Here is a 23,875-nt window from a genome sequence, read left to right on the forward strand (position 1 = left end):
GAAAAAAAAATGGGGCGAGATTTAGATCAGAAGTTAGATCTAGATCTTTCCTATTGGCTTTAGTGCATGTTTGGACAAAAAGAAAAAAAAAAGAATCCCATATCGAAAAAAAATGTCTAGAAACAGAATATAGCATAGTATAACAGGTATCTAGTGTCATGGGCTCTGAGTGGAAAAAGATAATGGAAGAATGAACTGATGCTCTATACGTCAAATATTTTACAAAGAACTATCTGTTTTTCAGTGCTCCCAGACACCTGTTATACTGTACTATGCTATTCTGTGTTTCTAGATTTTCAGATATGGTATTTCTTTTCTTGTTCACACATGCACTTGATGACCTAACCCTCAATTACTCCATGTGGTACTAGCCTGTTTAAAAAAGTATTTTCTTAAGTGATGATTAAGTACTGAATTTAGCCTGATAGCAGAAAAAGCAACAATTTTTAGAGCAAGCTCCTATAAACTGTAACATTCCCATGTGTTATTTTCACAGACAGCATGACACTTGGTGTTCTTAGTAGTTCTACAACTACTGAGCATGATACCCTTTTGACATAAGTAGAAATTGGGTCAACTATTTTGAAATGGTTCTAGACTTTCCTTGAAATCTAGGCTACACGGAGTCTAACAGAATTCAATCTTGTCCCCTATTGTGATGGAATGTGCATCTAGAGAAGCAGTGGCACGGAGTTTTGCTAACACAAAGCTTTTCTGGAGAAAAGCCCAGATTAAAAAGCTGTGCAATTCAGGGGTGAAATCTACTTACTTTCCTTACCGGTTCAGAAGCGCACATGCCATGCGTGCATGCATTTCGCTCATGTGCTCACGCACATGTCACATACACACACACAGACCTTCTGTGCATGCACAAAACCTTCTGCGCACGTGCAAAACCTTCTGCATGTGCAGAAGGTAAAAAACACATTATGTCCTGGTTAAAACCAGGAAGTAATGACACCTGGGCGGGTGGGCATCGCTACCGGATCGCCGAACCACCGGCCAAGATCGCTACCAGACCGGGCAATCCGGTCCGATCCAGGAGCATTTTACCCCTGGTGCAGTCCCAAGGTGGATGGAGGACAGAGGAAGAGGCCTCACCCTAGAATCCCTTGGGATATCTAATTGGTTAGAAAATTATAGAATTTAATAAGATTCTCTCCATTTGGTATAAGCAAATAAAGGATTGAACTCAACTGTACTTTGCTGTGTTGTCTCTGCTCTTGGTCCTGGCCCCTATGCTGCTTAAACTCTATCCAACAATCTGCTGCAAAGGTACTGAGATCATTTGATACCTGTATCAAAAGTTTTGGCTGTCAACTGCTTACCATCACAATTTAAGATCTTAGGGTTAAACTGCTGAATGCTTCAAAAGTTACATCCTGACTACATGACAGACTATGTCTCCCTGTTCAACCATTACAATCAGCAGGATAGGCTGTTCTGATAATGACCTTCCATGAAATCATTTATCTTGCACAGGGGATATGCCCTTCTCCTGAGTCGATGACAGGCTATATATTGCCCTGTGTGCTTTGGCTTCCAGTTGGTCAGCATTTAAAAATCTATGAAGACTGACACATTTTACCCAGCACTCCATTTTTAATTTGTTGTTCTTCTTCTATTATTATTTTATTTTATATTATTTAAATATAAATTATTATTATTATTATTATTATTATTATTATTATTATTATTATTATTATTTTAATTTGATTTATATGCCGCCCTTCTCCGAAGACTCAGGGCGGCTTACAATGTGCTCAGCAATAGCCTTCATCCTTTTGTATATTTATACAAAGTCAGCTTATTGCCCCCACAACTGGGTCCTCATTTCACCTACCTTAGAAAGGATGGAAGGCTGAGTCAACCTTGAGCCTTGGAGAGATTCGAACCCTGCAGTAATTGCAGGCAGCTGGTCTTAATAACCAGCTTAATAACAGGGTGCTTTAAACCCCTGTACTACCAAGGCTCTACCAATTATTATTGATAATAATAATAATAATAATAATAATAATAATAATAATAATAATAATAATAATTTAAATCTTTGTATTTTGTTTTCACTTTATCTGTGACCTTAGTATTTACTTGAGTAGAAGGCACTGGACTAGGGAAAAAAAATACCCTTGTCCCAAATTTTAGAAAGGTGGGAGGATCACAAAGACCTGAGACAAATGGCCAGATGAAAAACATTTTTCACACTCTCCTGTTTGCTACTTTAATGATTGCCACATGTTTTCTTCAAGACCATCTTCTACAAGTGATGGCCTTGAAGAAAATATGTGGCAACCATCGAAGCACAAAGAATATGTTCCTATTTTCAAGTTACAGTATTTATGCAAAATATGACCCTGCTGTTAAGACAACCCCCAAGCAGCATATATTGTGTGTGTGCGTGTGTGTGTGTGTACACACACACACACACACAAACACATCACATAACTATGCTGTATAGTATCCAGCTTCACAATCTTGTCCATCTGAAACAACAACTCCATCTGAAAAAACTCCTGGAGAATCACCTCCAGACCTTTGTAAATGTAAATGTGGGTAATTATGTGTGTGACATACTTATATACTGTAGGTATGTGTGCATACCTTCAGAAGACTACTCTTCTCCAAAAGAGTAGAGCCAGATTTTTAAAAAAGTATGGAAAGATATAAATTGAATAATTTGTTCATTAAAATAGTCTATAAAATAAAACATGTCAATTATAAAATGAATTGATTCCCTATTTACATTTACTGATGATTCTGCCTCACACGCAAACTGCTCTCCAAAACAGAAAGAAGATCAAAGAGTTCTGCTATCCTGGACTTGATCCCAGGTTGGATCCACTATGAAAAGCAAGTGATGAATCAATAATGGATGATGGCAAAAAGGCAGAACTCATTTTTTCCCCTGTCTTCGCTCACAGAAGGGAAATGGAACTTGGCCAGTTATCATTATGCTATTGGGGAAACAATGGAATAGCAGATTTAAGGGAAGGAAAAGAGAAGCTAATTTAAATGTCTCCACACCCAGATTATTGTAATCCAAGTTAGTGAAAAAACACTCATAGATGATTGCAGAGTCATTCCTGATAATTGTTAAATTGGGTGAATGAGGACGCAGCAAGCCAGGCAGTGAGTGACAACAGCTCTTTATTGTAGGGTGAGAACCCAGCGACTGACCAGGGGAAACAGCTCCCTTTATATACCTTGCAGCTGTGGTGGCCAGCCAATCAGCTGACAGTCAGTTAATTCAAACTGCCCACCCAAACCTACATACATAACAATAATGTTTAAGAACTCTGAGAGGTTTAGCAAAGTCCCAGGAGGAGGGCAAAGACCATCCTTCAAACAGGGAAAAGTTGTACCTCAGAGACTACAGACTTGTCAGCTTGAGCCTGAACTGGGCAAGGTCCTGAAATAAACTATCAGGTAATATATTTATAAGCACTTGAAAGCTATAAATAATAGAAGTCAGCATGGAAATGCTGCAAACCAATTATCCCAAATGAAGCTCATCTCCTTTTTTGATAGAGACACTAGCTTATTAAACCCAGTGAAAATCATAGAATATTGTAATCAACACATTTTTTTCCCAAATTGCTACTCATGGCTGTGAAACCTGGACTCTGAAAAAGGCAGATAGGAAACGGGTGAACACCTTTGAACTGTGGTGCTGGAGAAGACTGCTACACATCCATTGGGCTGTAAAAATCACAAAGAAATCCTAGACTGAACCTCACCAAAAATATCACCCGAAGCCAGAATTGCCAAACAAAGGCTATCACACTTTGGCTATGTCATGCGAGATAATTCACTCAAAAAGTCAATCATGCTGGAGTGATCAGCAGAAAAAGGAGAGGGGGCTGTCCTAGAACCTGTTGGTTAGACATTATTAAAGATGACACCAGGGTGCCCATGGCAGATCTGAAAAGGCAGTATGACACAGAGTCATGGAGAGTGCTGGTGGCCAAAGGTTGAACCCAACTGAATGGCTGATAATCAAGACAGTGTCAACAAAGTGTATCTGTTGCTTCATCAACATTTTCAACAGAGTGCACCATATTAAGTTATTTCATAAAATACTAAACTGTGGGTTATATAGTACCACTCACATTTTGCTAAATGACTGCAGCTGAAGAATGATCATTAATGGCTTCACTTTAGAATGGAGAGAAGAGTGCTACACAGCTCTTTCTTGGAGACCTTGCTGATCAATAGTTTTACCAATTACTTTGATGAAGGAATTAAGGGGACACTTAGATGGGCAGATGATACATAGCTGGTATTTCAGAGAGAAGACAAGTTATTAAAAATAGATCTAAACAGTTTGAGAAGCGAGCTGAAATGGGATTTAGCAGGATAAAGGTAATATAATATTATATATGGCTGTCTTATAAACTACAAGATAAACAGGAAACAGAACAGTAATAAAGTTATTAAGAAAGAAAATGGTATCTTAGGATGCATTAATAGAAGCATAGAAATTCAGATCTTTGAAAGTCATTGATCTGCTATATTTTGTCTTATCAGTCCCTATTTGAAGTACTGAGCATCACAGTTCTAAAACAATAGTGAAATGGGAATATGTCTACAGGAAGGCTATAGAGAAAATGAAAGTTTGGAAAACAATTTCCATAAGAAGCAATTAAAAGATCTGGGTCGGTTTAGCTTATGGATAGAATTACTGATGGGTGATATGATAGAAGAATGCAGGTATATGTGTGTGTATGGGGAGAGAGGGGGATGTTTGTCATACAGAAGGCAAGTATTGAACCAACGAGTTAAAATTATAAGGAAATAGGTTCAAATGAAGTATCAGGAGGAATTTCCTAGGTACTCAAACTTTTTAGTTAATGAAACAGGTTGCTGCATGATTGTGGTGAATTCTTTCATCAGAGTCTATGGAGATTCTCAGTAATCCCAGTCATGTTTGTCCCAAAAGTGCTTTTCAAAAGGCAAACACAGACTTCCTTTGTTTTTGCTTGAAGACATTTTGCTTCACATCCAAGAAGCTTCTTCAGTTCTCAGCAAAAGAAGCACAAAGAAAGAAAGTCCAGTTGCCTTTTGAAAAAGTACCTTTGGTTCGTTCATCAGAAATCTTCAGAGGCTGGAGGCTCATGTGTCAGAAATTCTCTAATGTATCCTTCCCTGTACAGGGGCCCATGACCTTGATGCTCTCTTCCAGCTTTATGATTTTATAAATACAAGAATACTAGAACCCATTCCAGCCTCCTTTGAGAAAAAGGAGAAGGAAATAGAAATGGACAAAAAGGAAATCAACTGCACTTGGAAGACAGAAGGAGAAAGAAAAGCCCGTTGAAGCTCCAGAGAATGATTAACATTCACTAGCAAAGCTATGGCTAATTTAACAGCAAATCTTAAAGACTTCCATGCAAGTCCAGAAGCATCTGTAAATCTGATGCCAAGAGGTCCAAAAGGATGACAGCAGATTGAAGTCCCAGCATTTCTATAAAAGGGCAGAGCTTTGATTTGTGATTGTGTCTGTCAACTTGATCCACTTGTCCTCACTGTGGATGCCCTTCTTCTCCAATTATTTATATTCATAGCTATTCATATTCTTCTAAAACCCCTATTAGACTGCAATGGTGTACAGTGCATATATTTCTACTTTGTACCTATTGTAATATTTTTAATCAGTTTTGTCTGTGGTTGTCAGAAATCTAGTGGTTATGATCTAGCCGACATTCCATAGGCAATTCTGTGGGGTGGTAGTGTAACAATCCAGTAGGATTATAGTATTTGCTTTTCTTACTTAGGAGATATTTTCTTCAACAAAGCTTTGGGTTGATGTATTAGAGCAAACACAGGACTTTAAATCTGAGCATTAATCTTTATTCATATGTTGTCCAAAAATGTCATTAACAAAATAAATTATACTATTTGTATACCTGGTATTTCTTCATGATAGCACACATGCATACATTGTTCCAAACAGAATACAGATCAATAAAAGAAAAATGAGAATGAGAAATGTTACATATTATATACTAATTTCTACATCTACCAAATATTATTTTCAATAAAATATTCAATTAGCTTAGTTTCACATTCAAAGAAAGTTCATTTTTCCATTTTATTTTAGTCTGCAGTTTGAGCCATCACAGTGTCGCTAAACTGCAGTGAAAAAGGTTGCATTTATTTGCTATGTAGTTATGTTACTTATGATTGATGTCACATCACCAAATGATAAGCCAGTCACCCCAATGATGTAATGTCATTTTAAGAGCTATAATCTAATTTTTCTCAAACTGGAAGCTCTGATGAGTTCTAATAAAGATTTATTGTAGATTAAAGGTCTTCATAATATCAACAATAGATTGCTTACCTGATGGAAGATTTGATTAGGTATTTTTTTTAAGCACATGAATTTTTCACATATATGAAAAAACAGTTAGCAGAAAGGGTGCAGGGAAATGTAATAAGATAACTATCATCTTATCCTTGGAAAGGTTCATATAAGCCAATTTAGAAATTAGTATCTAATTGTTCAGGTTAACACAAACATAAATATATATTTCATCTAGAAGGATCACTCATTCCCATAAGTGCTAGTTTATTAAACACCATGTGACCAACATAATAGTTCACAAATACCGAATTATTTTAAACCTACACATAACAACTCCATCTGTTAAATTAGAACAACAATCAGAACAATCTACCCATAAACATGATAGATGTCATCTAAAATCTTTTAATTTCAAAATCCAATAAGGAACCTCATCTCTTCTCCTGCTCCTGTATCCATAATAATGACAAGCTTGGATATTGTGATGTTTAAAAGGAGCAATAAATAGGATAAAAATATAAAGTTTGTTTATTGTACCTCAAATCAAAAAAATATAGGCTATAAGCAATCAATCAATCAATCTTTATTTGGCCATACACCAGCAGATAGATAGGCTATGATAAATTGTTTATTAAGAAAAAATAAATAAAATTAAAATTAGATGATATAAGCTGTTTTGTAAATGGCACATATTCCTAGCAATATAGAAAGAATTATGCAGTATTTTTTTCTATAGAATCATTTGAGAACTATTTTTTTTAAAAAAATCAATACTTATATGTAGAGACTAATCCCAATTTTGAGTATTTTGCCTGCAAAATTTTTTTCCTCATATTTGAATAGTCATAATGTAAAGCACTGGAAAAACATAATTCTTTTTATCCTGCAGGACACATTTTGCATACATCATGCACAATTATAATCATTTATTGATAGAATTTAAAAGAAGGAATTCCAATAACAAAATTCTTGTGATTTAGAATTCTATTAATGTCCAAAATTAGATCAGGATGGACAGCATAATAAAATAGATTAGAATTTCTGATGAAATCAAAGGACAGGATGTGCTAGAAATACATGCACATGCACATTGGGGAGTTCAAATATACACACTGTAGCATCTATCTACCGTGTTCCCATGAAAATAAGACCCTGTCTTATATTTTTTTCAACCCTGAAATAAGTCAGGGTTAGCCTTATTGCCATGTGCTTAAAAGCCTGATTGGGTTTATTATCAGGGGATGTCTTACTTTGGGGAAAACAGGATATCTATCTATCTATCTATCTATCTATCTATCTATCTATCTATCTATCTATCTATCATCTATCTTTCTAAAGTCTGGTCTTTCAGAATAATGGGCTGATCAACATATGAGCCAGACAGTATAATGCACCGTTATGCTGGTCCATTTAGGCTAAGAAGGTGGCTGCTCAGATTAATCCTTTTTTGGTTAAAGTTTAAGAATCAGACAAATTTTTCATTTGAATAAAAATTGACAGTATGAATCAGTATGATTTTGTATTGGCATTTTTTTTACTAGCTAATATTTAATCTAGATTCCTCATAGGTGTTCTTAGAAAATAAAAAGATATAAATGGGTTGTAAATGTGTCTAGCTCTCTTAAGAAGGTAGGATATCCCATGGTTGAGAATGAATATCCTGGAAATAGAAGTAAAAACTTTGGTAGGAGGCAACATCTATCATGGCAATCAGTTAATGAGCAAAAGCCTCTCTCCACCAAGTATGTGTGGAAACTGAGAGAAATATAATTTTATAGACTAATTAACAAAGATTGAATGCTAAGTGTTTTCATAGTTCATAGGGTTTTAAATTTGTCGGAGCCAAAATTATTTAATTTGATTTTATTCTAATTTTAAATTTTGTATGTATGCGTTTTATTGTTTGGCTGTGCACCGCCCTGAGTCCTTCGGGAGTAGGGCGGTATAGAAATCAAATCAAATATAAAATATAAATATAAATATAGTTCCACTATGAAACCAGCTGAATGTCTTGATTATTGGGATCACTGTCCAGGGATAGTACAGTGTCAACAGATGAGGATCATACTCCTGAACATTTCAACTTTTCCAATGGTCCAGCAAGGAGCAAGAAAATTCGAAGAAAGCTACTATTCAGCAGCACTGGTGGAGGGGGGCAAAGGGGGTGCCCAAAGCCCTGCCCACCTACATATATAAAGGGTGGAACTTGCAACAGGACACTACTTTGATTTCTGTGAAAAAACAGCAAGTTGAAAGTGTTTTCATTCATTCTAGAACAGCCAAAAGCAGACAGAACTCTGGAAACTTTCACTGTACTTTAATAGGATAGGAATACCTTGAAAGATATGTGTTTTGGTTCAAAATCCCATGGGCAGATGGTGTAGCTAAATTGACTGGAAAGTTTTTTCTTTTCTTTTTCTGAATTTTCACAATGTTAAAAGTGACCCAGTAAAACTGACTGCAAAGTGACACAGGACAGTCCTAAGAGAGCATTTCGTAAGTAATTAGTGTCATATACTGGCACAAAAAGTAGTTATATACCTGGCTAAAGAAGGGGGGTGTTTATATTCATAATGGACAAGTCTCTCAATTGGCACTATATCATGCTCCAAGCAGAGGAGACTTTAGTAACTGGAGAGGAAAAAAGATTGCTACTGCCATCATGTCATGCTTGCTTCTCAGATGCCTTTACTTGATTGTTTTAAGAAAGAAGTTGCTGACCTAGATAGCTGTTCACTTTGATCTAACAGTGCTTTTCTTTCATTTTTTTTTTTGAGATTTCAGGAAAGCCTCAATTCTAGAATGATTTATCTACAAGCAAGCACCATAACTATAACTTTAAACTTCCATGTATGTGCTTAGAATTGCGACTTAAGATTTATCAGGTTTATCATTCTGATATATGAGGATATATGTTAAAAGAAAAAGAATCAGCAGAGTTTTGTGAAATCTTGTTTTGTTTTCTTCTGCCAAATGTAGATTTCTGGCTCTACATAATTTTTTTCAGGCTTAGAGGGCATAAATTGCTGGCCAAGCAGTTTTTTGTAAGATGTGTTCAGGCAAAACAGCAGTGTGCTTACCAATTACAGATCTTATGTTCATTAATTATTGTGACAAAAGAATAGCATACAATAACAAGCATACTGTGGAACATAAAAGAATAACATAACAAGAAAATTGAATCAGAAGAGCCAAGACAGGAAGTAACAACAACAAAACTTTCCCATGGATGTTCTCCCCTTTTATTTTATTATTATCATAGACATTTTAAAAATGTTCTTGAAACTTCATTGGTCTACTCCAATATCAAACTCAATTTCATTGAGGGCCACATCAGGGTCATGTTTGACCTTGGGCAGCCGAGGTGGGCATGGCCAGCTTGACATCACTCATGTCAGGGGAGCCTGTGGTGGTCTGAGCATTCTGCCAGCGAAAACGAGCTCTTAGACTCCGTTTTTGGCTGGGACAGCCTCCTGCAACCCTCTGCCAGCGAAAACAGAGCTGCCCTCCTAAGCTCTGTTTTCGCTGGCAAAGGGTTGCAGGATGCCGTCCCAGTCAAAAACGGAGACCGGGAGCCCATTTTCGCTGGCAGAGGCACCACAGGCCTGTCCTTTGCTGTTTCCAGAGCAGCCCTGCAGACCAGATCTAAGCACCCCGTGGGCTGGATCTGGCTCACTGGCCTTGAGTTTCACACCCCTATTTTACTGCTTATTTATGTATTTATTTATTTAGTAGTGGTCCATATTTTGTATCCTGCTTGTTGTTTGTTTTGTAATTTAAATTTGTAATTTAAAATGCTTTACTTCTTCCTCTAAAACTGTTCAAATGATTTATGCATAGCCAAGAAAACTGCCAAAGAAGCAAAATCAGTAATATTAATAGAAATCCCAAACACCTAATGCAACTTCTCAAATATTTTGAAAATTTGTAAAGCATAGAAATGGAAAAATCACATTGCACATCAAATTTTCCATGCACCCTCTGTCTGATCTAGTCCTCCCTCATCCTATTTTATCTACAAAGTCCACACTGCTTTTTGAATATCTGATTGGAGTAGAAGGAGTTCCCCAAAAATGGAGATAGTCAGAATAGAATCTATTTCCTCATTTAAAAAATGAATCGTTGGTAATTTGAGAGATATCAATACTTCATAAAAGGTTGAAAGTTAGGATTACTTGCAATTCTGATAGGAAAACTGAAAGAAATACAACAAATATGAAAATATAAAACATATTACAACAGGGCCAGCATAACATTTTGCATTTTGAAAGGCAATGTTCTATTCTATAAAAATGCAAAGCAGTGCAATACCTTTTGTATATATTTCTCCAGAAATACAAGGCAATGTTCATCAAGTAATAAAATGTATTCATAGTTTCAGTTTTATGAAGATAACTATTAATTCAGAAGAAACCCTAAAATGAAATTTGACAACAACAAATATCCATTTATCGATGTATCAGACTTTAATAAAGTTCTCAAACCACAACAAATTCACAGATATATATATATATATATATGTAGGTCTTTGGTTATTCGGGTCTTCTCCCACGTAAAATTGGAAGTGTCTTGGCGACGTTTCGACGAAGTCTCATTCGTCATCTTCAGGCTGGTGTTCTCGGCTTCGTGCTTCCAGGAGCACGAAGCCGAGAACACCAGCCTGAAGATGACGAATGAGACTTCGTCGAAACGTCGCCAAGACACTTCCAATTTTACGTGGGAGAAGACCCGAATAACCAAAGACCTACATACAAACACCCGCGAAAACCTGAGAAAACAAATATATATATATATATATATATATATATATATATATATATTCATTTGCTCTAGTGTCCCTATTTTGAACCACTGTTCTTGTAACAATTAGAATTTGCTCATATAATATTTATAATCATTTATAATATTACAAATAACTATAACATTTCCTTACCACTGCTGGAAGTTTGCTGTGGTCCTGTGCATGCTCTTAGCAGGTATGAATTTGGGCAGAACTCCTCATCAGGGTTGGTATCCATAATTTGATGAGAAGTGTTGCTGTCTAGCAAGGGCATCTGGCAGCTAACTTGTGGTGGATTATGAGAGCTGGGCAGCTGAGCAGATGGGAGAAGGCTAGACGAGGACGTAGGTGGAATGGGTCGACCTGAAAAAGAGGACAAAGGGATCAAATTTCATCAATGAATGTTAATGAAAGAAAATACAAACAGTAACTCTGATATTGCTTGTTACCACACAGGATTACAGCTGGGACTGAATCAAAGTAGGTGGTGCCTATTGGGTCTGATTTCCCTTTGCATCATGTTCAAGACAATAGGACCAGCTGTGCTAAGCAAGATCAATCCAAGAAAAAGGGACAGCATCTTCATACTTTGTCTTTATAGCACCAGCCTGTACTTCATCTGATGCTGGATGAATAATGCCATATTGCACAGAACACAATCTGCTTAGAAAAACATCAGCAAGGAAGTGCATCCATCAATTGATTTGCCATCAATAATATTTTCAAAGAGATTCATGGAATGATAATTATCCTTTGGCCACAACAGAAGAATTTAATTCCACTTGGGAAACATTTTGTAACTTGTCTTTTTTTATACTGAACTAAGAACATCATCATCAACAACGACCACCATTATTAATGTTAGAAAAATTGGCTTATTTTAAGCCCCTTAAAAAACTCAGTTTTCAACTCAAATCTATAGTAACTTTAGAAAATGACAACAAAAGGCAAAAAGGATTTTTTAACCTGTTGTAAAAACAATGCCACGTATTTTTGGCCATAGAGGTTTTCACTTACTTTGTGCAATTGAGATAAGAATATTACTTTGACCATTTTTAGCAGCAACAACAGCAGTGTGGTACAGTAAAAGCAAAAAGAATTAAGACTGGTATGGAATAGTCAGAAAAAGAGAATTATAATTGTTAGGTTTAGCTTGCAGCTTACTCCTAACTTGTTGGTCCGGCAATATCTATTTCTTTAAGAAACAACTGAGCCACGTAATCAGGGTTTGCTGAACCCTGTAATTAGGCTACAGTGCATAAATAAGCAGCACAGAGAAGCGTTCCTTCTTCCTGGTTCTTCCTGCTTCTTCCGGATTGATACCTGATTGTATCCTGTTGCTTATTGCGTCTGTTATATGGTACTGTATACCAAGAGTTACTAAAGTCTGTTTGCTTTGGTAAGGGAAGATACTTACTGGACTGATATTACTGTTTATGACCTTGGACTGTTTTACTTACACCGAGACTGTTATCTATAAAGTATTATTCTCACAAGAGCTGGACGTTTATCTCCTTCCCTATGTGTTTCTGCTCTGCTCGTTGCACAAGCAACAAATACTTTTTACACACACCCTAACATTGGTTATGGGCCCAGAACGTTCCAGGGCTCTTTAATTTGTTTTTGTGGAAGTGAGAAGTGCAGGCAGTGGGTGTAGTAGTCAAGATGATGGTTTTTGAGCAAGGTACAAGTTATGCTACTATAACCCGGTTGGATGGAACAAACTATGTTACCTGGTCCACAAAATGCTGTCTACTTTTGCGAAAAGAAGGACTGTGGGACATGGTTAATAATCCACCGGACATAACTGCATTGAATGCTGCTGACGAAGAAGATGCCAAAAAGATAGCGAAGTTTCACAGGGACAACGAGCGTGCTTTATGCATCATTGGCCTGACACTGGGAGACCAGCAACTTGTCCATTTCCGGGGCGAAGAGTCTGCTGCGAGGTGTTGGACAAAGCTAAAGAAGCTCTACGTTCGTGACTCTGTGGGTGTCCATATTTACTTGACACGGAAATTATTTCGCTTACATCTTCAGAAAGGAGGAGACATGATGGCTCACCTGGACTCCATGACAGGGCTTTTCCAGGAGCTACATGAGAAAGACCTTGTGTTTACTGAATTGCAGCAAGTTTATATTATTCTTTCATCATTGGATGACAGTTATGACTCTTTTGTTTCATCATTAGAAGTATTGTCTAGAGATGAACTAACATTGGCCAGTATAACTGGTAGGTTACTGGATGAGGCCAAACGTAGGCAAGAACGAGACCAGTTAAGGATGCAACAGCAACCAAAAGTGGAAGCTGTATATGAGAATGTCAATATTGTTAAACGCTGTTATGCTTGTGGGGCTAAGGGGCACATTGCAAAATATTGTAATAATAAGAAAGTGTCTGTTAGAAACTCTGCTAAACCCAGGAAAGGGTGTAATTTAGCAACCAGTTCATCTAATAATATAAAAGATGATTGGTGGGTGATTGATAGCGGTGCCTCTCAATCCATAACAAAAAACAGAAACCTGTTTCTAAATATGAAGAAAAGTACTAAAAAGGTCAAATTAGCTAATGGCTGGAATGTGACTGTTGCTGGGGAGGGACTTGTTCAATGTTCTATTAGTAAGCACCCTTTACCCATGCTTTATATCCCTAGTTTGAAATATAACCTTTTATCTGTAAAGTCATTACTACATTCTGGGTTTACAGTAACTTTTAAAAACAACAAATGTTTGCTGGAATGTGAAGGCACTGTAGTTACTGCAGAATTAGAAAACGACTTATTTGTTATTAGGGATAAGTCATTACTGTTAGTTCAGTCAAAAGCTAAATTTGGAAATGTAAAGCCTCATGATGAATGCGTACATTTACTACATAGAAGGCTTGGTCATCTGAATTTCAGGTTGTTGAATTTGACTGTTAAGCAGTCTAAAGGCATAAAGTTAAGGGCTTGCAGCAAATACCTGAATTGTAATACTTGTAACCAGCATAAAAGTAAAGTTACACCTGCAAACCGCTGCAATGGGTTTAAAACAACTAAACCTTTGGAGGTAGTCTTTTTAGACTTAATAGGGCCAAAGAAACCCAGTTTAGGGGGAGCATGCTATATTTTGAGTATAGTTGATCACTTTACCAGATATGGTTTTTGCTACCTTATGAAGTCCAAAAGTGATACGTTCCAATGTATCACAAATTGGCTTCGTTTTGTAGAAAGGAAGCAGAGGTTTAAGGTGAAATGCATTGTTACTGACAATGGAACTGAGTTTACTAACCATCAGTTGGCTAAGTTTTTGAAGGATGCTGGGATACAGCATAAACGTTCTGCCCCTTTTCGGCCGGAACATAATGCATTTATTGAACGAAGAGGCCAGACCCTACAAGCTATGACTAGGACTATGCTGGCTGATGCTTGTTTACCTGATAAATTGTGGGGAGAAGCAATACTATGTGCCAATCATATTTTAAATAATGTGGTGCACTCCTCTACAGGAAAAATTCCTTTTACTTTATGGCACGGGAGGAAGCCTGATTTAAGTTATATTCATACTTTTGGTGCACCAGCCTGGGTGCATATACCAGTTAGTCAGAGAAGGAAGGACCAACAGAGAGCAAAGAAAATGATTTTTGTTGGCTATGAGGCTAACCATAGGTCCTATAGGTTCTGGGAAAAAGGAACAACAAAAGTTTTGTGTAGCGCTAATGCTAAATTCCTAGAACATGAAGGCTGGGACAGGTTAGAGAAAGCAGACTATGGTTTTACAGATATTGATGTTAAGGTAGACCATATTCCTGATGATAGTTCATCTGAGATGGATGATAAACCATCTATTAAGGTGGAAGAACAGGAACAGGAATTAGGGTTAGGGGAGGATGAACCCAATATACCTGATGTTAGTCCTGTTATGCCTAGACGATCTTCCAGGGACCGGCATCCACCAGATCGCTATAAAGCCACAGTGGTTTGCCAAGTAGATATCGAACCATCCAGTTATCATGATATAAAATTATATCCAGAAAAGGAGCAAAAAGCTTGGCAAGAGGCAATGGATAGAGAAATTGATTCTTTGAAGAGGCTTGGTGTCTATGAAGTTGTAAGAATACCACCAAATGAGAAACTTATAGGCTGTAGGTGGGTCTATAAGGTAAAGAAAAGTGTAGATGGGGTAGTAACCCATAAAGCTCGGCTTGTTGCACAAGGGTTCTCACAGACAGATAGAGACTATGATGAGGTTTTTGCTCCAAGTTTACGAGCGAGCACTTTGAGAACGATGCTTGTTTGGACAGCTAGAAATAAATGCTCTATTACTCATTTAGATGTTGAGACAGCTTACTTGAACGCTCCGTTGAGGCATACAATATATATGAAGAAACCTCCTGGTTATGATACACAGGATAGAACTGAGTGTTGGATGCTACAGAAAAGCCTATATGGTTTAAGGCAATCAGGTTACGAGTGGAACCAATGTATAGTGCAGGAATTACATAACATTGGGTTCTATGAGGGCGTAGCAGATAAATGTCTGTTTAAAAAAGAACAGGATGGATGTGTTTCATTCTTGTTACTCTTTACAGACGACATTGCCATAATTACCAGAACTGACGCTGAGGCCAGAGAGATTATCAGTCAGTTGCAAACAAAATTTAAACTTAGAAATCTAGGACATATACGGCATTATCTAGGGCTGGATATCCTGAAAACATCTAGAGGATTTAAAATTTCACAATCTAATAAGATCTGCAAATTGTTGAATAAATATGGGATGGAATTATGTAAACCTGCCAAGACTCCTATGGCACAGGAATTCCAGCAGGATAGTTTGCAGAGTCCACAGTTCAGTAAAGAACTGTATCAATCATTAATAGGCAGTTTGTCGTATTTGAGCAACTGGACACGGCCTGATATAGCTTTTAGTGTTAATCAACTAGCACAATATAGTTCAGAGCCTACTGATAGGCATTGGCAGGCTGCTAAACGTGTTCTTAGATATCTTAAAAGAACATTGCATTTTGCTATGTATTTAGAACCAAATGCCAATATGATATTAAAGGCATATGCTGATGCCAGTTTTGCCAGAAAATCTACGTCTGGAATAGCAATCATGTTGGATAACTGCCTGATTGGATGGAAATCAATTCGCCAGAAACATATCAGTTTGTCTACCATGGAAGCGGAGTTTTCTTGTCTATCACTTACATGTACTGAACTGATTTATTATAAACAGTTGATGGAAGATATTGGATTCAAAATGGATTATCCTATTACGGTTTATGAAGATAACCAGGCAGCCATTAAAATGGCAACGAATCTTGCTGTAAAGACAAGGACTAAATACACTGATATACGTTATCTGAATGTTCGGCAATGTGTTAAGGATAACATGATTACATTGGAATATTGCGCATCAGAGGACAATATTGCCGATAATTTTACCAAAGCGCAAGATGCCATTAAACACACCAATTGTTGTGAAAGATTTGGATTAAGAATCTGAAATGTAACTGATACCACTGTACAATGTATGATTTGGATGTGTATTTTTGTTTCTGTATCTATTGTGTATATTGTCCTGCCCAATGGGGAGGATGTTAGGTTTAGCTTGCAGCTTACTCCTAACTTGTTGGTTCGGCAATATCTATTTCTTTAAGAAACAACTGAGCCACGTAATCAGGGTTTGCTGAACCCTGTAATTAGGCTACAGTGCATAAATAAGCAGCACAGAGAAGCGTTCCTTCTTCCTGGTTCTTCCTGCTTCTTCCGGATTGATACCTGATTGTATCCTGTTGCTTATTGCGTCTGTTATATGGTACTGTATACCAAGAGTTACTAAAGTCTGTTTGCTTTGGTAAGGGAAGATACTTACTGGACTGATATTACTGTTTATGACCTTGGACTGTTTTACTTACACCGAGACTGTTATCTATAAAGTATTATTCTCACAAGAGCTGGACGTTTATCTCCTTCCCTGTGTGTTTCTGCTCTGCTCGTTGCACAAGCAACAAATACTTTTTACACACACCCTAACAATAATCATAATCACAATCTTAATCATAATAAAAAAGCAGCCTGCTTTTAAATTCTAGAAAAAGTATCTCAACTGTAAGATTTAACTACAGTTAAGGTATAAGTTCATCTAGATTTTGGTATTCCTGTAATTTCCAAGTTAATTCAAAGAAACCATATCTAACTCTAAAAATGCTTCAAAGAAAAATAAATTCACCATAAAGGTGCCAAAATAGTATTTCCTGGATGGGAAGCTACAAGGAATCCTAGCATCTACCAGAAAACACCTGAGGCTATTACTCTAATAATAATTAATCCTAATTCCATTAATCCAATCTGAAAACAAAAACATTGAAAGAAGACATTTAGCCTTAGAGAAGAAGGGCATATATAAAAAAAGAGATTCAATTATACAAAGTATAGACAATTTGCATTTTAACTGAAGGTACTAGTTAATCGGCAGTCTGGGCAATTAAACAAAATAAAATGTTTTTTTGTTGACCGCTTTGATATGGGCCACAGAATTCTGCATCAGATGTAGTTTTCAAATCATCTTTGTGGCCAATCTACTATAGGATTTAAGAATAGATAGTGTCATAATAAGGAATAAAGGTGCCATCTTTTTTTTTTTTAATTTGATTTATATGCCGCCCTTCTCCGGAGACTCAGGGCAGCTTACAATGCGTTAAGCAATAGCCTTCATACTTTTGTATATTTATACAAAGTCAGCTTATTGCCCCCACAATCTGGGTCCTCAATTTACCTACCTTAGAAAGGATGGAAGGCTGAGTCAACCTTGAGCCTGGCGGGATTTGATCTTACTTTAATTGCAGACAGCTGGTCTTAAATTACAGAGCTCTGTCTGCTGAGCTATCCAGGCTCCTTAAAACTGTCAGTGACCTACACTTATTTCCACCTAGGAATTTAGCATCTAAACAGGATTAAAGATACTCACACATAAATTGTCTGATGTCTCAGAGAGATTATGGCCTCATCTAGGTAAGCAAACTGCTTTCCCACCTCCAAATCAGATTTACGTATGATTACTTTTAAATACACAATCTTTTTTATCCAATACATTAATTTGCTTTAAAAAAAAATTCTGTGGCATTTGAAAGCTAGAAGTAACAGATATATTATATTTTCTTCCCATTCTATCCAGGAATAGTACCCAGAGGATAGGAACCACAGTATTTTATATGCGGTATATCCTCAGTGCAGAAAACATAAGGTAAAACATCCAGGTGACCCCCAAAAACCCCCATTGTTTTCCTGTTTGTGGGAAATTCATTTCAACAGTATTTCTTATACCATCAATAATGCAGCTGTGTCATTCGGTATAATCATTGTTTAATGTTCTGCTTCCCATTAGTGTAAATTACAAAATGGTTTGCAATAGAACAATAAAAGTACCATAATCCAAGTAATAAGTTAAAAACAATATAAAAATAATGGTTTTATTACAAAGAGAGCAAAAGGAGAGAAGGTGACAACAAGAGAAAATAAAAATCATCCAGACTTCTCCATTCAAAGAGGGAAGGTAGAGATATTTAGCAGATGCCTCTTAGATTTCAGGGGAGAGTATATTTCAAATGAAGGAAGGCTAGTGGATAGGTTCTCTATTTATGTAGATAAGTAGAGGACCTATCTACAAGTAATTGCAAATGGCACATACTCTCCTGAAGTGAAAAATTCATTAGGTTGATAATGCAAAGGCATGCAGTCACATACTTCAGGTTCAAATTGTTTAAAGATTTTATCTTGGATCAGTTGCTAACTTCAATACAGTTGCTTCATGAACCATGTAACATGTGAATGAACAGAAGCTTGGCCACCAAATTCTATGGACTACAGAGAACATACAACTAAACATGGAGTTACCAGCATGTGATCTGGTAATTAAGGAGATATATACATTACAATATCTCATAGTTGTTGTACATTTTATTATTAGAAATGTACAACAATGAATCATACTTTGATGCTAAAAAGACAACTTTCAGCCACATTCAGTACACTACATAGGATTAAACATTTTCCAGTGTTACAAGACATTCATGTCAATACTGAAGAACAGAGATAATTCTGATTTGTCAGGGCAAGTTAAGGCTAAATATATTTTGGATTCAGTACAATGCCCTTCCTATCCACTTCTGTTTTTTACTGGTTCTTCCTGCCAGAAACAAGCCCATCCATCTGTCCTAGATGATATCATTCTTCTATGCCACAGTTAGGCTCTTTTCTCTAAATTACTCAATCCAGCTCACCAAGCAGTTTACATGCTTTAAGCCTCAGCATTATACTTCTACTCAACAAAGTCATCTGTCAGGGTCAGGATATTTGTCTGCCGTTACAATTCCTAATGATTGAAGCCACCCATTTCTCTCTTTTTCTTCCTGCTTTACTCCAAACGTGGAGGAGAGCTGGCAGAAAATTCTTTGCCCTGCCTGTATTTATCATCCCTGTCAGAGGAAAAAAAGAAGTCAGAGAAGACGCGCTCCTTGATTGATTTCAGGGAGGAGTAAAAACAGTCTGTATCTATCAAGATGGAGAAGGTGCTCTGGAGTTGCTTCGCCATGTGGAAATGTGACCTCCATGTTACTATCAAGGTCAGTGAGGCACACAAAGATCTAGTGCATCAATTTGTTACTTACAAATGTTGAAGAAAGAAGGGTTTATATAATAGTAATGTTTGGCTACAAGCACTTTAAAATTATATAAATTAACTGTATAAGGTTATATCAGCTGTTCAAAATTTAAAGATAAATCATTTGAAATCCAAGACTTCCAAAATGATATAGGATCAGTGATAACTGCTTTACGTATTTTTAAAGGCAGAATCTGACAACATTATATGGTGAAATACAAATCACAAACAAGTCAAATACCTGCAACTTCAGAAATATTTTTGTCATTTTATTTATTTATTTATTTATTTATTTGATTTGATTTGGTTTGATTTGATTTGATTTGATTTGATTTCTATACCGCCTTACTCCCGAAGGACTCAGGGCGGTGCACAGCCAAACAATAAAACACATACATACAAAATTTAAAAGTAGGATAAAAAAAAGTAGGATAAAATCAAATTAAATAATTTTGGCCCCGACAAATTGCCAAGATGCCAAGGAAACCAAGCAAAGAAGCCTTTAGCTAAGAATTTTGGCAGTAGTTGCTCTTATGTATACTCACAATCTGCAGCTCCTAACTGTATCATGCATCACTGATCACCCTTATCCAAGCAAGACAGAGACTGAGTAACAATACTTTCATGTCTTCTTCTGCCTCAGGCACCTATCCCCACAATCTAATCATGCAGGAAACTATCTATCATAGGAATAGATTCTCCAAACAGCAGTGTGGTTTTGCATCATTCCTCTATGCATTTCGTGGATGGAATAAATGTCAAGGCAAACATTCATTATTTGTATTGCTTTTTTTGAGCAAGTGAGGATACTGAAACATAGAAAAGACTGTGTTCAAAAATTAGAAGTAGGTCCAATATCATGCTTGATGATTTTTGGTGGCACATGTTGGCTAATTAGAGCTATTGCTTTAGCAATGCAAAGGATAGTGCTTGACAAAGCTTCTTCAGGCCTCACTAGCCACCATGTATTTGTTTCCAAATTACTGAGCTAAAATAAAATTGTTTCTTTAGTACTATAATTTTGTTTTTGTTTTTTTAATTGTTGTGAGAATTTCCCTGGGTTCCTTTCTTCCAAGAAGAAAGGGATTTAGGGATTTTAGATCCCTAAAATCAAAACTGGAAGCTGGCTGCTTGAGAAGGAGGTGTCTCTTCATTGGTCCAAAGCAGGGGTGAAATCCAGCAGGTTCTGACAAGTTCTGGAGAACCAGTAAATGAAATTTTGAGTAGTTCGGAGAACCGTTAGCAATACTTTCGAGTAGTTCAGAGAACTGGCAAATGCCACCTCTGGCTGTCCCCAGATTAGGATGGGAATGGAGATTTTGCAGTATCCTTCCCCTGGAGTGGGGTGGGAATGGAGATTTTGCAGTATTCTTCCCTTGCAACACCCACCAAGCCGCACCCACCATGCCCAACAAGCCACGGCCACAGAACCGGTAGTAAAATAATTTGGATTTCACCTCTGGTCCAAAGACAATACAAGGCTTGCTTTTGGGGCAGCTGGCCACAGATTGGCACACCAGCAAGATTTTTTATATGATTCCAAGACTTTGGTGAAAGACATGTGAGTAAAATATATGGTTTTATGACTGGGAGAAGGGGAAAAAAAAACAGGAACACATGGCTTTTTATGGTTAGAAAAAAATATTCTCCCTCTTATCTCCTTTATCAGAGAAAGATCTCTCTCTAATCAGGCAGATGGTTTTTCTTGGTTGATTTTTATGATTTAAGGAAAAAAAAACATGGACAGGCACTAAATTCTCTTTTCTTTTAAATGTTGATTGATGTCACTGCTGTTGGTCAGCATTCTAATGCCTTTAAGGAAACATTGTACTTTATGAATGAAGACAGGGTTTCTCTGACTCCAGAGTGGAAGGCTGTTATCAATAGAGGAGAATATTTGTAGCTCAGAATTGAAATGAGGGGTCCTTGGTGCTCTCTGAGCTTGCTTGTTTTCTTGCAGACATTTCATTACCCTAACTAAGTAACATCATCAGTGCTAGTAAGAAGTGCTGTTTTCTGTTAGTTTATATTCTGGTGTCTTGCATATATGTGTGTGTGTGTGGGCAGGGAGAGAGGTGTCTTAGAGATTCTTTGGTTGAGCTGTTTACTGATGGCTCTTTGGCAGTTTCTTGATTCGGATATTGCTTACTTGATTGTTTGTCTGAAGTTAACCTTGGAGTTAATCTATGCTGATTTGGGTGCTGATTACTGGTGGAGAGGTGATGGAGTCTTTTTTTCTCTTTTGGGCTGGTTGATTTGTCTCTTTGGCATAGTCTATAGATGTTGTTAATGTCTATGTCTATTGATGGCTCATTTGTCAGAGGGCCAGGTTTCTAGAAATTTCCAGGCATTTTTGGAAGGCTGTTAAAGAAGGGGGAGAGGGGGGCAGATCAGAGGCTTTTTAATTTCTAACAAACCCAATGTCCTAAAATTATGGAGGTCATTATTATTATTATTATTATTATTATTATTATTATTAATTATTCGCACAGTCAACCAGAAGTTTAGATTGGATTTGGCATTTTTATCCACCTATTGAAACTCTCCAAGGACCTGACTTAGGTAGATGTTATTGATTTATGATGTTAAAGACAATAGTAGTAGTTGTAGTAGCTTAATAGTAGCAGCAGCAATAACTTTTTGCTAAGAATGATATATTTCAGAGAACCCATTTTAGAAAACTACAATTATTGCTAAAAATGCAGTTATAGCACAAGAAGAATGTTGGGCAGTAGCTTGACCAGGTTTCCTTCAAGTCTGGAATAAGGCCAAACTAAAGGTCTCTACTGTTGACATTTAAGTAACTTATGCAATCCAATATATACAAACAGTCCTTGTTTAATGCTAGTAATTGGGATGGTCAATTCCATTGCTAAGTAACATAGTAATAAAGTGCAATGTAACATTACTATGCCAATTTACACTGGCAGTTCTGGCTGATACAGTTGCCATCATCACAGTGCCTTGCAGTCATCGTATCCACATTTGCAATCTCCCGCTAACTTGTCCATTGACTTTGCTTCTTTGAAGATGGCAGTGAATGTCACAGACGGTGATCATGTGAGTTTGGAACCCTGTGACTATCATAATTGTGAGCCAGTTGACAAGCATCCAAATTGCAATCATGTGACTGCAGAATGCTGTGAGAGCTGCAACTACTAGGAACAGTAGTCCCTCTTGTTCAGCAACCTCATAACTGAATGGTCACTGAATGAGTAGTGGTTGAACCTCCCTGGCCCATTGCAGGCTGAAATGGAGCCATCGGGGAGGGCAGATTTTGCCCTCTGGTAGTCAGTTTGGGCCTCCCCCAGCCCGTTGCAGGTGAAATAGAGCGTCCAGGGGTAGATCGGGCCTATGACACTCCATTTGGCCCTCCATGGATCTTCCCCGGCCATTGAAGGCTGAAATGGAGCTTCCGGGGGGCATATCTGGCCCCCAGAAGATCCATTTTGGAAGCTTCATTTCAAAAGCTCCATTTTGGAAACTCCATTTTGGCCTGCAACAGGCCGGGGAAGCCTCTGGATGCCCAAATGGGGCTTCTGAGGGGAATGTTGCAGAGCCTCTGCAGTTGTAGTTTTGGGTCTTGTTCTCAAACCTTAGGGGGTGCTTATTGCATAAGTTTGAACATTCGCTAAGGGAACACTAGTAACCTGGGGATTACCTGTATAGGAAAACTTTCATACAAAATGTTTTTGTTTAAACACTGCATATAAAACGAAAGTAAAAACATGAAGCATATTCAGTTCTGGTAATCTACATATGCCTTCTGTGAAGAGAGGCAGATGGTTTCTTTTAGAAAACCTTATGAATTTTCTAGGACGGGATTGGTTTGATCACTTTTAATGAGATACACTTCCTAGAATATGCAATGTGTACATAATTTTATCTGCCAATTTTTGTCATAGGTTTAATTTCTCTTTAGTTCTTCTTTATCCCATTTTACAGATTTCTTCACAGCTTTAACAAGCTTCTTTTGTAGATTCAATAACAAAATATTTTCCAAGTCGTTCTCTTGGTTTCCATTTGTATTTCCCTTTTAATTTTTAAAACATCAGCCAGTTTCTTTTGTACATCCAGTAAAGCATCTTTTCCCAAATCATTCTCTTAGCCCACCATTTGAATTTCCATATTCTATTCTTTTC

At 37.1% G+C, this 23,875-nt stretch overlaps 1 protein-coding gene across 2 annotated transcripts in view; it reads right to left on the reverse strand.

Annotated features, from left to right (window-relative positions):
- TENM2 (teneurin transmembrane protein 2) overlaps positions 1–23,875 on the reverse strand; it is an 823,064-nt gene that overhangs the window by 349,407 nt on the left and 449,782 nt on the right. For both annotated transcript variants that reach the window (XM_070937374.1, XM_070937373.1), the window contains exon 3: positions 11,241–11,450. In XM_070937374.1, the coding sequence (XP_070793475.1) occupies positions 11,241–11,450 (210 nt within the window). The remainder of the gene's footprint in view (positions 1–11,240; positions 11,451–23,875) is intronic.

The sequence above is a fragment of the Pituophis catenifer genome, unplaced genomic scaffold (assembly GCF_029215685.1).
Source record: "Pituophis catenifer annectens isolate HBS135680 unplaced genomic scaffold, rPitCat1.0.hap2 SCAF_2, whole genome shotgun sequence".
NCBI lineage: Eukaryota > Metazoa > Chordata > Lepidosauria > Squamata > Colubridae > Pituophis > Pituophis catenifer.